General features: G+C 33.0%; 5 protein-coding genes across 6 annotated transcripts in view; 4 read left to right on the forward strand and 1 right to left on the reverse strand.

The window, feature by feature from the left end:
- LOC116300175 (adenosine receptor A1) overlaps positions 1–17485 on the forward strand; it is a 40533-nt gene that overhangs the window by 10401 nt on the left and 12647 nt on the right. The gene's annotated exons all lie outside the window — the stretch shown is intronic.
- The window catches only part of LOC116300173 (DNA repair protein RAD51 homolog 2), a 61414-nt gene that overhangs the window by 4120 nt on the left and 39809 nt on the right, over positions 1–17485 (reverse strand). The window lies entirely within an intron of this gene.
- Positions 3429–6271, forward strand: LOC148905101 (uncharacterized). Its single transcript, XM_089024037.1, has 2 exons — positions 3429–6157; positions 6253–6271. The coding sequence occupies exons 1-2, from the start codon at positions 3429–3431 to the stop codon at positions 6269–6271; spliced, it is 2748 nt and encodes a 915-aa protein (XP_088880163.1).
- Positions 12170–13861, forward strand: LOC148905102 (uncharacterized). The gene has a single exon (XM_089024039.1). The coding sequence runs from the start codon at positions 12170–12172 to the stop codon at positions 13739–13741; it is 1572 nt and encodes a 523-aa protein (XP_088880165.1). The 3' UTR covers positions 13742–13861.
- Positions 14267–16170, forward strand: LOC148905103 (uncharacterized). The gene is made up of 2 exons (XM_089024040.1): positions 14267–14784; positions 15252–16170. Exons 1-2 carry the CDS (start codon positions 14267–14269, stop codon positions 16168–16170), a joined length of 1437 nt encoding a protein of 478 aa, XP_088880166.1.

Below are 17485 nucleotides of genomic sequence, written 5' to 3' on the forward strand. Positions count from 1 at the left end.
AACTTCAGAACACGGAATTTAAAGCTTCAATAGGCCGATAGGTAGGTTGAATTTAACGAAATTTATCGTTGCCTTCTTGTTACATCAACCATCATGGCGGCCACGTCTTCTGTTATTTCATTATCAAATATTGAAGACCCTTAGATATGCGGTTGTGGTTTTAACCAGCTAAAATTTAAAAAAATCATTTTAACTCCCTAAGTCTCAGTTTCACGTTAAAGGTTTTTGACTATCTTTTCTCTTTTTAAAAGATTATTCCATTGTTACAAAAATATATATCCACGTCTATTTTGGTTATTTTTCAAACGATGGATGTGCCCTTCATTTTTCCAGAAAAATATTTTCTTAACCACGGAACCATACTTATTGTACAATTTTATAAAGATTATTGAAAAGCTCAGAACGATTAAAAGGGTCGCCCAATGATTCAGTATATTTTCATTTTTTCAGGAATACAAGGCAGATATTTTAAATGAAAATTGAACATTTCTCGATCGAATCCCTTTTAAAAACTTAAAAATTTAAATTCAAAAATTCAAAGAAAGTGTTAATTCAATTTAGTTTTTTTTCAATGTTCTTTTGGCAGCTGGAGCTTTTCTCTGATGTATTGATTTTTAATGACAAAAAAGTTCTTTTTTTTTTTTTTTTTTTACCCCAGGCTCTATATATCGTAGACGAAACCTAATGCATCTATATGTGATATTTCATAAATATGAATTGCATTCGAATTCTATGTAAGTCAATTAAAACTTGAGTATCTAAAACTAAAAAAGGGAATAACAAATTGGTATTATAAGATTAAGATCTTTCGTATTTAAAAGCTTACTTGCCTAGTTCTTTGAAAAACTTATTCTAAATAACCTCTAGTACGGCTGCTTGGATAGATTAACGTAATACGTTTCTTTTCGGGTACGTTCGTTCGTCCATTACTTCGTTTGTTGCTTGTTCTTTCTTTCTTTCCTTCTCGCTTACTTTGTTTTCGTTTTGCCTCTGTTGTTGTTGGTCTTTTTTCTTTCTTTCTTTCTTTCTTTCTTTCTTTCTTTCTTTCTTTCTTTCTTTCTTTCTTCCTCTCTTTCTTTCTTTCTTTCATCCTTTCTCTCTTTCTTTCTTTCTTTCTTTTTCTCTCTCTCTCTCTTTCTTTCTTTTTTTCTTTCTATCTTTCTTTCTTTCTTACTTTCTTTCTTTCTTTCTTTCTGTCTCTCTTTCTGTCTCTCTCTCTTTCTTTCTTTCCTTCTTTCTATCCCTCCGTTTTCGCTATTCATTTTCATTTCCCTCATTATCAGTCCAATTAATGCAGCTTGAATAACTACGGGTTCTTTCTAGACCACGCAGAACCAACGCAATATAAACATGTTGATCAAATATATAAGATTAATCATATAATTATCCATAAAATAACTATATTTCTCCTTTTCGAAACTGGTATTTTCAAATGTTTTCACATGTGAAAATATCGTTACCATGTGTATTTAAGCTATTAGTTCGTAAATAAAAACTTTTCATAATAATAAAAATCTTGTTAAATTGATTTTATGGATGATTATATAATAAACAGAATACTACACGGGCGCTGTGCTCACTCGTGAGAGATCTTTTCAACACTCGAAGGTTAATTTCGTATCTCCGCGCGCCCACGTAGTATCCTCTATATATTTCATTTCAACTGATTCTGTCAAACACCAACTTGCGATTTTCTGAAACAATGTCTCTCTAAAAAAAAGTCATAATCAAGGATCACGGAACAGTGTTAATTCTCTTCCGTGAAGGGAGGGGTAGGGATACTCAAGGATTTGACAAACTAAAAAGCTCCGAGTCCCAATTCCCCCGCTCCTCACTTTTTAGGCAAGGTCACTTTTTTGCCCATGATCAGTGTCAACTTTTATAAATATCTTTCGCTGCCTATCAAAATAGACTAAAAGCAATGCCCGACAAGCTCCAGGCTATTTAAAAAATAAATAAAAGTAGTATATTTTACAGAGAAGCTATAGTTTTCTTTTTATCAAGTTTTTAGTCAGTTGATTTATACGCACGTTCTATTTATCACCGGAGTTAAGCCTAGTTTGTTTTGTTTGACGATGGCGGAACATCCGGCCCTACGGATTAATTTTTTTAATCTTAATTACTTTTTGTATAATCACAAAATAGAGCCATGAGCGTTGAAATAGATTTAAAAAAACCGTAACTTGATGCTATAGACACCACGCCATAACAACGTACCTGACACCATTCTTGATTAAAATGGTATGTTTACGTTTATATATACGTTTATTTTATTTTATTTTTAATTTTTTGTCATTTTTTTAGCAATCTTAGGCAATAAAAGTACTGGATTCGAAAATTTCTATCACCTAATATTAGTGAAAATCGGTAAAAATAACAAATAACTAAGATTGATAAATGTATATACTTTTTTGCTTTTTTAATTAGCAATCTTAGGAGAAAAGTTTTAAAAGTCTCGGACATGCGCCATGTAAAAGTTGGTGAAAATAAAACTAAGAAAGACAACACGGGAAAAAATCATGTTTAATTTTTTTTCTTCTTCTTTTTATTCGAAGCTGAAATTAAGCCCGCGGTGAATTTTTAGCCTTCTCGCCATGTTCCCATGAAAATCATGACGTCATCGTATTCGAAAAGTTCCGGATACGAAATGTTCTCCGTCCACACTAACACGGCTAGCCGGCGTTTTCAAATTGTTCCACTCTGGAGACCGTATTCGAAAAGTTCCGTTTTCGGTGAAGAATTGTTCCGGATTCGTCCGGATTCCGGATTCCGGATTCTAGTGTGGACGGGGAAGGCCTAACCGGATAAATAAAGTTTCGGATTCAAATTTCTACGGCATAGTGTGGACGGGGCCTTATTCACCAAATTAGACGAACGTGTCTTCATTAAATGCTAAAGCAACGCCTCATTCGATTCTAGTAGAGGGCACTGGCCAGTTCGGGCACAATTTACCCATAGATTTTATTTTTGATTTTACATCTGTTTTTTAGGCTTGGTATCACCCGATTGAAATATTGCCTGGATATTATTAATGAGATAAAAATATTGCCTGGATATTATTAATGAGATAAAAATATTGTCTGGGTATTATTAATGAGATTAAAAAAATGTGAAACCAAATGAGAATCTAATGATTGATTTATGTTTTTAATATTAGACGATTGAGGTGTGGGTTTTTGACCACCCCACATCCTAGGTTTCCGATGCTAGGTTAAAAACTAGGCATCCTATGCTAGGGTCACATCCTAGGTTCACATCCTAGGTTTCCTATGCTAGGTTCCGATGCTAGGTTAAAAAAATAATTTTGTATGGAAGTGGCTTAAAGAAATAGTTATATTATATATTAGAAAGAAATGTTCTCGGAAAACAGATATAAGGAAAAAGCTATTAATGATAATATGTCAAATAATAATATATCGAATAGTATAATGGATGAATCAGTACCAGAAATTGATCTACCAATTTTAAAACCGGTAAAAGCTACAAATATATCTAACAAAAATATGATCAAAACAGTTACAGACAGTGTTCAGAAGCAATTAAATGAGTTTGCAGACTGGATTATATCATATATTCCACCAGATGTTAAGAAACCAACCAATAAGCGTTTGGATGATTTGAAAAACGAGGTTAATAATATTTATAAAAGTCTGAAAAATACAGGTGATGTACAAAAGGACATGAATGTTGCATACAAGAAAGAGTCAGCAATGAAGGGTTTTTTATCGTCTTACAGGATCAAAGGTGAGAAAAAGATTGATCCTAAATCGTTTATAGAAAAGTATGAGACCGCAGTTATTAGAACGGTTGAAAAACAGCAAAAACCAATAAAAATGAAATTAGTACTAGAGTGTGTATTTTATAAAGAGGAGCATAAAGAGGTTGTATACACATTTGGGTATTTTCATAGTAATATAGTTATTATTACACAAGCTACGAATATAGAAGATGTTTATGAAACATTGACAGGTGATATATTAGAAAAGATTAGCAATTTCCAAAATAGTGGATCGGGGTGGATATTCAATAAAGTGGAGAATTTAGATATTCATATAGATAAATATAAACCTATAACAGCAAAATCTTATATTCCATTACCAGGAAAATTGAAGAGTAAAGAGGCTATTGTTAATCCTATTAATAAGGATAACCAATGCTTCAAATGGGCAGTTACAACAGCTTTATTTCCTTCTCATAAGAACCCAAATAGGATAACTAAAGCTCTTAGGAATAATAGTGAAAAACTATGTTGGGATGATATCGAATTTCCTGTTCAGCTGGATAAGATTACTAAATTTGAGAGTAATAATCCAGAATATCGAGTAAACGTGTATAAATATATTAATGAGTCTGTACCTATTAGAATAAGTGAGGTTGAAAATGAAGATAGTAAGAAAACGATAAATCTACTATTAATATCAAATGAAGAGACTAACCACTATTGCTGGATAAAAAATATGAGTAGGTTAATATCATCTCAAATAACTAAAAATGGTCATTGTAGGTATTATTGCGAAAGGTGTCTCAACTCGTTTAAAACGAAAAAGGCTTTAGACATACACTATGAGTATTGTAAGAACCACGAGGCGGTTAAAATTACATTACCAAAAAAGGGGACAACGATCTCGTTTAATAATTATAATCACTCTATGCGAGTCCCCTTTGTCATCTATGCAGATTTTGAATGCTTCACAGAGAGTATCGATACATGTCAACCAAATGATGAAAGATCATATACTCAACAGTACCAAAAGCATGAACCATCTGGTTATTGTTATATGGTAAAATGTTATGATGATAGTATATATAGACCAAAATTGTATAGATATACTGCTAAGTCAGAGGATGAGGATATTAGTCGAAAATTTGTAGAATCGATAGAAAATACTATTAAAAATGTCTATAAAAGATATCATTACAATAAGAAGGTTAAGATGATGGATGAGGATAATATGAATTATGATAAAGCTACACATTGTCATATTTGTGATAAGGAGTTAAATGGCGATAAGGTATTAGATCATGACCATCTTACAGGGAAGTATCGGGGTGCAGCGCATAATGAGTGTAATTTGAATTACAAAACACCGAAGCATATACCAGTGATATTCCATAATTTAGCAGGTTATGACGCACATTTATTCATTAAGAATCTAGGTTCTACAGAAGGGAAAATAGATTGTATTCCAAACAATGAGGAGAAATATATCAGTTTCAAAAAGGAGATAATAGTAGATACATTTGAGGATAAAAATGGTAAGGTTATTAACATTAAACGTGTGATTAGATTCATTGACAGTTTAAAATTTATGGCTTCAAGTCTAGATTCATTAGTTAGCAATCTAGAGAAGAAACATTGTAAGAATATGAATTTTTTCTATGAGGGTAAAAAGCTTGATCTATTACTTAGGAAAGGTGTTTATCCATATGACTATGTTAGTACATTAGATAAATTGAATGAAACATCCCTCCCCCCGATAGAAGCGTTTTTTAACAAATTGAATAATACACCAACTACCATCACTGATTACAAACATGCACAAGAAATATGGAAAACATTCAAAATAAAATCTATGAAAGAGTATCATGATTTATATCTTAAGAGTGATGTCATCCTATTAGCAGATGTATTTGAAACTTTCAGGGATGTATGTATGGAGAATTATACGTTAGATCCGTGTTGGTATTACACAGCTCCAGGACTGTCTTGGGATGCTATGTTGAAAAAGACGAAAATTAATCTCGAGTTGTTAACAGATAGTGAAATGCTACTAATGATAGAATCTGGAATAAGAGGAGGGATCTCGATGATTAGTAAACGTTATGCAAAAGCTAATAACAAATACATGAAATCATTCAATAATAAGGAAAAGTCGAAATTCATCAAATACCTAGATGCTAATAATTTATATGGGTGGGCTATGTCACAGAAGTTACCTACACATGGGTTTAAATGGATGAATAAACTAGAGCTCAAGAATTGGAAAAAGCATCCATGTATCCTAGAAGTAGATTTAGATTATCCAGTTGAGCTGCATAAATTGCATAATGAATATCCTCTTGCCCCTGAAAGGATAATGGTTAATAAAGTGGAGAAACTTATTCCGAATTTAGGAAATAAGACAAAATATGTAGTACATCATGAGACGTTGAAATTGTATGAAAGTCTTGGGGTGAAAATAACGAATATCCATAGAGGTGTTACATTTCATGAGTCTGAGTGGTTGAAACAATATATTAGTCTTAACACAGAACTCCGTACAAAGGCTAAAAATGATTTCGAAAAAGACTTTTTCAAACTGATGAACAATAGCGTTTTTGGGAAGACAATGGAGAACATACGTAACAGACAAGACATTAGACTGACAACAAATGAAAAGCAGACAGCAAAATTGATTAATATGCCTAATTATAAGAAAAGAACGATATTCTCAGAAAATTTAGCTGCTGTTCATATGGGTAAAACAGAGTTAGTATTCGACAAACCCATATATGTAGGTATGTCAATCCTTGATCTTTCGAAGAATTTGATGTATGACTTTCATTATAATTATATAAAACCAAAATATGGTGATAAAGCAAATCTACTATTCACAGATACTGACAGTCTTATGTATGAGATTGAAACAGATGATTTTTATAAAGATATTGAGAAAGATATCGAGACAAAGTTTGATACAAGTAATTATCCAGAAGATCACCAAGGAGTAAAACAAAGGGTTAATAAAAAGGTTATTGGTATGATGAAAGATGAGACAGCAGGTCAAGAGATTACTGAATTTGTAGGTCTTAGAGCTAAGTTATACGCTTATAAAACAGATATCGAAGAAGCAAAACGTTGTAAGGGTGTTAAAAGGTCAGTCGTTAAAAGGGAGATATCATTCGATGACTATAAGGAATGTCTATTTGAGGGGCAACAAATTATGAGAAAGATGAATGTAATCAGGAGTCATGGGCATCAAATATATACAGAAACAGTTAATAAAGTAGCATTATCAAGAGATGATGATAAAAGAGAGATAGAATTAGATTGTATTAATACTAAAGCTATAGGCTATAGAAATATTGATGAATGACTATATGATCATGAAAAAGGTGAACCCATAAAACGTTATGAGGGTGTAATTGATCATTATGATAGAATAGCTTCACGGAAAGTCGATAGACTGAGTAAGTCAAGCAAATTATTTTAAGACACTATCAGGTGGTAATTGAGTATCTTCAGGAACGACTTGTAATTCTTCTCTGACGAAATTTCTTTTCGGTGCACCATCAGAGAGGTAATATAAGACAGGTTGGTTAGCAGACACAACAGTTCTCGATATATCATATATTCCTAATGACCATATAGGATCTGTAGCTCTCTTATTACCACCTTCCAACTCACCAGGAGTGTATAAATATCTAACTTTCACACCAGATGGAAGTCTAACTTCTTTCAATCCAACAGGTCTTTCATATTCAACATGTTTTTCATATGTTTCTTTCATTTTTATTCCTTCGATAGGAGCTTTTCCAGTTATTCTCTTTACACCACTGTTTATACCACGTATGACAGCTGGCAGTCTTTCAACCCATTCACGAGATCTTTCCTTTTCATCCATTAACATTTCTTTTGCATACTGATGGCTAAATAGTTTCTCTGCAATGGTTCGATTAGCACGCTCGACTAATGCTTGGGATCTATGGTTATTAGCTTCTGATCTTTGTACTTTAACAGATTTATTTTTCATTATTCTCGTAACTTCACCCATGAATTCAGTACCAGGATCTACGATAATTGTTTCAGGCCATTTCAAACGTCTAGAATATATCTTTTCGAAACCTCTTGATACCTCTGTTGAGTACTTAGACGTCAAGGACTCGGCATCTATGTATCTACTTGCAATGTCAACAACAACAAGAGCATATTTGTATAACTTTCTTCTTACTCTATCATGGGGTAAGAATAATAAGTCTGCTTGATGTATCTGATTAACCTTTTCGACATTCCAATGATATCTGGGGATATAATGTGGTTTAGGTAAATATATCTGCCACAAAGCTTGTTTTTCCAACCATTTTTTTACAGATTGTTTTTCGATATTAGTAACGTCAGCTAGTTTATCGATAGCTTCATAACCCTTCCAATAACCTTGTGGGTTGCAATAATGGTTTGTTAATTTTTTGCTAATCATATAAATTATATAAAACAATAATCTTTTATAATACTAGTATAATGAGCCAATCAATATCGCAAGTGCTTGATGTCAATCAAGAATCGAGGAAACCATTCGCATTGAAAGCTGAAAGAACCCTACATAGAGTAACATTTAACCCTAGTAAAGCATCACCAGAGGAAACGTTGCAAGTAAATATTCCAAAGTTATCGAATGGGTATGTATATGTTCCTAATAGTATTACCCTAGTGGGTAACTTGTCACTTCAGATGGGGCATGCCAACAACACAGTTGTTAACAACCTAGGTAGGAATCTTATAGGAAGGATGAGAGTAACCTATGGAAGTGATGTTATAACCGACCATAATCGGTATGATTTATATTATACGTATGAAGATCTGTTTAAACAGGTTAGAGAGCGTGATAACATGCTTCGTGAAGGTGTATCACCCCTAAATATGCGTAGGTTAAGAACGAACGCAGGGGATAAGGTTACTACCGATGCTGGAGAAGTTGCTCTAGGAGCTATACACGGTAATGAGTATAAAATCCCAATATCACATGAAATCTTGAATAAACATGGTGTACTAAATATGAGGGGTTTGAACAACGATCTTACATTTGAGATTACCTTATCAAAAAGCGAAGCTATCGGTGTTACGAGTGATAATACAGAAGATTATGCATATAGTCTTAGCAACCTCAAACTAGAGTATGAGACTGTACAAAGTGAATATCTATCTCAGGATGCAGCTAGTAGTTATCAACTTGGAAAAGGGTTTTACTATGAACATGTAGTCCTTCTAAAATCGTTCACCATCGCTAAAGCAACTGATAGCATCATAAATGAAAAAGTAAACATACCAAGACGTAGCCTTACAGGGATCTTAATGCTGTTCGTAGAACCATATGCTGCAGGTGCGAGAGATAGTGAGAAATTTGTAAATCCTAACATTACAAAAATCGAGATAAATATCGATGGGATGCCTAATAAACTGTTTAGTAAAGGTATGCTTCCTATAGATATATGGGACAGCATTGTCAAACGATATGGTTTAAGCGATAATATCACACAAAAACAATTTTATGCTGACAAATATGCTGTATGGATTGATCTAAGAACATTTTATGACAATATTTTACATGGTGCGGGTTTTCATCTGATTAGCACGAAAGATGGCATTCTACTAACTATTCACCGTACAACTGGAGGATCTGGCAACGTTACATGTTACATTTACATCGTGGGTGATGCTGTCTTCGAAGTAGAAAATTCTGATTTGAAATCGATAGTGTATTAAAAAATTAGCATTATAATATATATATGGAAGAGTTAATATATCAAATTCCTTATAACTGTATAATAGTTGGCCCTACAAACTGTGGAAAGACACGATTTTTAGTCGATACTCTTAGAGGGTGTTATAAAGACAAATTCGAGTATATTATCTTAGTTTGCCCTACATATTCAAGAAATAAAACATACCAAGGTTTTGCTAATAATGACCCTAGATTTATAGTGATTCAACCTGATAGTAGTGATATAGATGACCTTAACCAAATATTACTAGATATCGAAACAGTTTTTAGTGGGTATACGACACTAATAATTTTAGATGATGTTGCATCTAGTAGCGAGGTAAAAAAAAGGTCTAATCAATTCGTTAACCTAGCATTTAGTGCAAGGCATTCTAATATATCAGTTTGGGTGTTGACACAACATTTAACATCAATTGCTAAACCTTTTAGAGATAATATAAGCTGCATAATTAGCTTTTTCACGCCGAATAGAATATCGAATCAAACATTATTTGATGAATATGGTGGGGATTTAGATACTGGGCTTAGAAAGCATTATATGGAAATGCTAAAATCAGAAAAGTATGCTAGGATTTGTATATGCCTACGCCATCCATTCAATTCATATGTAGAAATTCCGAAAATGCTTTAAGAGAGAAAAAAAATATATATATATTATAAGATGGAGACAGTCCTAGATCAGTTCAATGATAAGAGCTTAGAAACTATATACGAAGAAGAACCAATAGTAGATGAAAAGAAACCGATTAGAAAGAAAAAGTCTATGGTTAAGAAAGACGATAGTGTAGATGTAGAAGAAAAACGTGAACAATTATATATTTTAGCAGTTCTAGGGACAATCGAGGTATACACTGGTAATAAGATGAGTCTCGGGGATGTCAAGAAATTATCAGCAAAAGATGTTGATAGATTCTATAATAGATATCAAGTAATTATGGGTGCTCAAGTTGCAGGGACATTAGTCGATACAGCAATAGATGCCGCAACTGAGTTAACTAGCTATATCTTACCTATAGATGATAAAAAATCTTTATCCCATGATCTTAAGGGAAATCAGATGATAAGGCAAGAACTTACTAATGTAGCTGGTTATGCTATTCTAAAAGGCGGACGATTTATTGCATTAGCAACTGGGTTATTTCAAGTAGCTAAACATATAGATCGTAATTATACTAGCAATAAAGAAGTAGTAGAAGATATGGATAAGTATATCCATGATACTACTATTCAAACTCTTGAGCAGTCTTGAGCATCTCTTAAGCATCTCTTGAGCAGCTATTGAGCAACTCTTGAGCAACTATTGAGCAACTATTGAGCAACTCTTGAGCAACTATTGAGCAACTCTTGAGCAACTCTTGAGCAACTCTTGAGCAACTATTGAGCAACTCTTGAGCAACTATTGAGCAGACTCTTAAGCAAGTCATGATTCTCTTGAGCATCTCTTGAGCAGACCAAATATATATAAATAATTATTTTGTTATTCATATATAGAATGTCTGAAAACGATAGCACACAAATAGAACAAATAACTAAGGAGTCTGAACAAAAAGTAGAACGTATTAAGGATCCTAAGAAGGTAGCAGCAGGTAAACGATTGGCTGATTACCATAAAAGAGCCAAACAAGCTCTTAAAGCTGATAATGAACCCGAGGAAAAAGATAATAGTGATTATAAGTGGATGCCTGAAATATCACTAACAACAGCATTGACAATGGTTGGAATAACTCTGACCGCTGTTGATTTATATTTTAGATGGATAAAACAGAATAAATATGAGTCGAACACACCTTCTGTTGTTAATACAGATGAAAAACCTAAATTACCAACCCCTTCATCTATGAATGAACTACAATTATCCTCCAGACAAACGAAATCATCTAAAATACCAGTGCCGAGAATAGGTATGGAGTAAAATGGTATAAAAATAAAAATGTTTATGAATATTATATAAAATGTCAAGTTCAACAGAAAACAAAGTGGTCAAAACAGTTATGGATGCTAGTGTAACAATAGGAATTGCTGCTGGTATTGGATATGTGGGTAAGAAAGTTATTAGAGAGTCATTTATCAATGATCCATCGAGCTCCTTACCTAACTATGGTAAGTGGGTTTTGGTTCTAGCTGGTTCAATGTATTTGAAGGACTATCTAGAGACTAAAAAGATTATTCCAACAAATTTGTAACATTATATAAGAATAAATATATTATATAAGAATAAATATAGATGGCAACAATAGCTGTAATGGTAGCTGGAGCTGTATTAAACGCTACAGCATTTGTGGGTGGTTCTTATCTAGCTAAGACACTCGATGGGAGCTCATCAAGAGTTGATGAAGAGAAGAAAAGACATGATAAGGCTCTCGAAGAATACCAAAGACAAATGGGTGAGTATGAAAAGAAAAGACAGGCGTACCAAGACTGGTTAAGTGAGGAGTATATCGATAAGAAAAACGCTGATGAAGTCTTAAATAATACAGACATGGCTTTTAAACTATATAGTCAAGCTCATCCAAATGCTAAATTCGATATCGAGGATAAACCTAAGTTTAGCAATTATTATAAACCGAGTAATAAACAAAAACAGTATGAGATGATATATGTTGGTGGTGGTATGTTGGGTGCTGGTTATCTAGCATCGAAATTCTTGTAATTTGGTATAAAAAACTATTTAGTATATTAATATATATTAAATGGCTGAAGGTGGCATTGACTTCGATCCATTAACTGAAGAGGGAAAGACTAATGTTAATGATGAAATAGATGACAATTTTCTTGATTATGAAGATGCTTATAAAAAAGATACTAGTGGTGTAGGTCTATATCAACAATTAAAAGCAAAGTTTGGAAAGTATGCTCATTTTGCTTATGATGAAATGAGACGTAGACTTAGTCGCGTTAGCTCAAAAAATAAATTACCTGAATATATGGAGCTTGGGAAGGTTACTGAAACGGATAATTTTGATCAGGATTCATTAGAAGGAATTCAAAAAAGATTAGATGCATTAAGAGGGGAAGATGATACTGGTAATAATATTGAAGAAAGATTAAAATTAGCAAAGAGTAAAAAGACAACAGCTTTACGAAGATTAAACAAATTATTCACAAATTGGGATAAGAGTGGGATTATTTATACTTTAGATGATTATGGTAGTACAAAGTGTATGATTGCTAAAGGTGGTAAAAAATGGTATATTCTTAATACATTAGAAGACTATGATAGATTGCCAGAAGGAATTAAATCTCATTTTAAAAGAACTAGAAACGAAGATGTCGAGTATAAAGAATGTCTCGAATATTTAGATAAAAAATTACAGAAGAACAAAATACCTGCCAATTATGTTGAGAATGGGATAGATCTTGGATATGATAATGATAATAGTATAATGATCTATGATAAAGATACGAATAGATGGTATAATGTCTTTAAAAAAGATGGTAGTCTTAATAACAATGTTACTAAAAAGATTAAAGGTATTCTAGGTCCAGAAGCTGTTACAGAAGCTGATAAATTAACTGATAAGATCAAAGAAAATGATCAAGAGCTACAACATGTATATGCAAAGGTTGAAGTAATAGATCGTAAACAGGATGAAATAAATGATGGGAAAGAAGCTAACAGTGATAGGTTATCCAACCTAGAACAATTTATGGATGAGCATCATGATAGATTGGTTAATAACGACCTTTCTGAAGAGGAAATGGATAATGCGTCATCCATATTCGAGCTACATTATAACTCACAGGATCATAAAGATGGTACAATAACACAGATAGAGGCTCTACAACAAAGACGTGATGAATTAAGACAAGAAAATAACCGCTTAATAGATACGAACGAACAGCTAAAACAGGAAAGAGCTCAGCATGAAGAGGGAATACGTGAGTTACTAAATAATGATCAAGAGCTGCAAAATGAAAGAGAAACAATAGAGGAAAAATTACCATTAAGAGAACGTGTAAAACAGATAATAAAACGTCATGGTTTGACTGTTACTGGTATTGCTCTAGCTGTTGGTACAATCATCGGAGTTATCATTAATAGCTTGAAAGCTGGTTTAACAAGTGTTGCAAAGGGTGTTGGGAATGGTTTGAAAACTATTGGTAAGAAACTAGCCCAAATACTACCTGGTATGGTTGGAGTAATAGCTAGCTTCATATTTAGAACAGCTGGGGAGGTTGTTGGCTTTCTTGCTAAGAATGCATGGTTACTTATAGTGGCTGTCGTGATGTATCTTATAGAACGGTATAAAAAGAAAAAATGAGTATATATTATAATGACAATACTGTATATCGGATTAACCCAAGACACACCAATCTTCACACTATCCCTAAAAAACCCTATTAATAGTCGTAAAACTATACGGTTAATACAATGCTCATTCCACAATAATCTAAATGCAAATATCCACGATCTATTCCTTCACTGTGATATGATTGATAATAATCAGGTTATATTAAATGGTGATCATGGTCATGTCTTATCACATATTAGACTTACATCATCTAACAGCGTAGTCATATATTCACCTAATACATGTTTATACGTACCTTTAATCAAAAATAGTTTCATAAATAGACTAAGTTTTTGGGCTACAGATATTAATAACCAAAAAATAACTACTAGTATTTATCCTCTAATAATGACTATCGAACTGGTATAAATAAATAGATTATAATACTATATTATATACATGTCAAATCAAGATATAATCACAGAGGGAATTTACCCTAAATTACCAAAAAATGTATTAGAAAATGGTGATAACTTTAGACTGCATAAAGTAAATATGGTCTTATCTAGACTGGGGGAAGAGCACAAGCATTATGAACACGTTAGAAAGAAGTATTCAAGAATAAGATCAGCATTCCATGGGACAGCAATAACTACAGGAACCCTCAGTGGTATACTAACAGCTTCGGGGATTGGAACGAGTTTAACCGGACCTGGTGTCATAGTCGGAGTACCTCTCAGCGCTGTTGGAGGTGTTCTTGGTTTGGTTTCAGCTGGTTGTGGTGTTATGACAAAAAAACTCACTAAGAAGATCTCGAAACATGAAAAGACTATTCAACTAATCAAATCAAAGGAAAATAGTATAAATGACCTTGTGTCAAAAGCATTACATAACAACCACATAGATGAGAAAGAATTCGAACTTATCATGACTGAGCTAACTAAATATGAAAAACTCAAATCGAGTATCCGGTGTAAGAAAAACGAAAATCTTTTAAAAAACAATGTGGATGTGAACAAGTTGAGAGAGGAATTGAAAAAGGAGCTTGTAAACCAACTCGTAAATCAAAAGAAGTAACAATTTCATTCAACAGAGACCCATTTGGAGGGTATATGTACAAGATCAGATATGATAAAAATATAAACGTATAAAAGTTTATCTCTTATAATATATTATAATAGATGAATAAATTCCCAAAGGAGGTCATGCCTACTAATAAAACCTACCCAATTCCAGCTGTCGATCTATATGATAAAGCAGATGACGTCAATAAGATACTAAACCCACTAAAAATATATGTTACTTCCTCACAAAGCTTCTCCGTTCCTATTAACAATGTTTTTCAATTAACACCCCCGACAGTGCAAAATGTAAGCGATTACACCACATGGATAGAAGAGCCAAATTTTAAATATTGGTCTCAACAGCTTAATTTCGCTTGCTGGTGTGCAACAAGTGGGTGTGGGATTAGCTATCATATAATAGAACCTGATACTCAAATCGGATCTATTCTAAGATTTCATGTAATATATACAATCAGGTGCATCCTAAACGATCTCCAAGTTCCACTACCGTGGGATAACACATTCGTGTGGGATGGTACTAGATACAATAAAAATGCTTTAACAACATTGTGTAATGAGTTTGGTATCGATTCATCCAACCCAGATTTCAGATTCAAAGGTAAATCTACAGAAAAAGACATGTTCAATTTCCATTATAGAAGCCCGTATAAAGATAGTTTGACAGCATATTATACATCAACCCACAAAGATAGGAGTCAATATAATTGGTTCATACCTCAGAAAGGATATGGAATCACAAAAGCAGGATTGTCACGATTGAACCAGAGTATAGAAGCATTCGTTTATTGTGTGCTAGGTTCACAGGTCAATACTAGATCATCAATCATTGGTGACTCAGGTTCAGCTAAGGAGACTCAAGACGTATTCTTAAAACTGTTTCGAGACTCTATAGTTGAAAAAGATATTTCTAAAAGCATTCAGAGATACCAGTTTGCTATTCAAGAGGCAAAAGTAAAACTTGATTTAGCTATATCCCCGGGTTGTTGGTTATTACCATCTACTTTAATCATAAATACTGAATCAACTGTTGGATACAATAATAAATTACAAAGGGCTACAAATGATATGAGTTTCGGTATAAATGATATAAATAACGAGACTAAAACAACTGGTATAAAAAAGCATAATATGGGTGGTTCAAAGACGAAACTACCACACCAGACCAATAAACCAGAAACTGGTGATAAAAAGCCGGATACAACCAATAAACCAGAAACTGGTAATAAAAAGCCGGATACGACTAATAATATCAATAAACCCGACATAAAACCAACCCCATCTATCAAACCAAAACCGTCATCGCAAACGCATGATACTAACCTAACAGCTATTACTGTCGTTGTTGCTGGTTTAGCTTGGTATATGTTTCGTTAGTCTGAAATGGTTTAAAGTAATGACTATTTATTTATACTGTCCCTAATAGGTACAGTATAAATATTATGCTGTCTTTACTATCCTATGATAGTCAAATATATGAATTATTTCTGACTATTAGTATTCTTCTTTTTTGGACGTTTGTTAGCAGACTTATTATAATCTTCTGGTAATTGCTCTTTTTCAACATACTCGAATCTATATCTATGGTTATCTACTTTAGAAATACCGGATTTACAATTATTTAGTCCTTCACACACCATCTTAACAATCCCAACATTTATCCCTAAATACTGTTGCACTGCATACATACTACCATAAAACGACTCTTCATCATCCTTATCAATATCGATAGCTTTAACATATTTCTTATTCCTATGATTATTCTTAACGAATGAATAATCTCTATTTCGTGCTGATTTCAGACAATTATCTCTTTGCGCGATTAATTGTAAATTAATCAGCCTATTATCCTGTTTATCAGCATTTATATGATCTATCACCCTATCATCTTCAATTACACCATTATAACATTCCCAAATAAAACGATGCGCAAGATATATTTTCTGCACACTTTCCCCACTTTTCTTAACAGTTACCCGTAAATATCCTCTATTACTAATTATACCTTTCATAGGATTTCTCCTAACTATATTAATAATCTCACCATCTTCACTTCCAGCATACCTATTATAAACTAAGTGGATATTATATGATTTTCCATTAATAATGATTTTATCTTCTACCTTTTCTGTCATATTATATATATACCATAGCGTTATTTCCTTAAGCCACTTCCCTTAATCATCATAACTAACAGTTTTATACACTTTATTTTCATCATATAATTCATAATTTGAAAACAAAGTCGTCTTTCTAATCCTGCAAGTGTCAGTTACTCCATTAGTCAAGGTTATATGTTCATATTCCCATCTAGCCGAACCGGTTAGAGGATAATCTAGTTTACACTCCTCATTCAATTTTTCTAAGACAACCATTTTAGGAGTTTGTTTTTTAATTCGATAAAATCCATAAACATTGTAATTCCATCTCGGAGTCTCGACTACTATATCCCCAACTTTCATTTCCTAATAATATACTATATACTTATTTCTTTAAACCACTTTCATACAAAATTATTTCTTTAACCTAGCATAGGAAACCTAGGATGTGAACCTAGGATGTGACCCTAGCATAGGATGCCTAGTTTTTAACAAGCATAGGAAACCTAGGATGTGGGGTGGTCAAAAACCCACACCTCAATCGTCTAATATTAAAAACATAAATCAATCATTAGATTCTCATTTGGTTTCAC

This window comes from Actinia tenebrosa, unplaced genomic scaffold, assembly GCF_029948245.1.
Source record: "Actinia tenebrosa isolate PJP-AT-01 unplaced genomic scaffold, QUT_ActTen_1.0 PGA_scaffold8__29_contigs__length_14323225, whole genome shotgun sequence".
In the NCBI taxonomy this organism is placed as follows: domain Eukaryota; kingdom Metazoa; phylum Cnidaria; class Anthozoa; order Actiniaria; family Actiniidae; genus Actinia; species Actinia tenebrosa.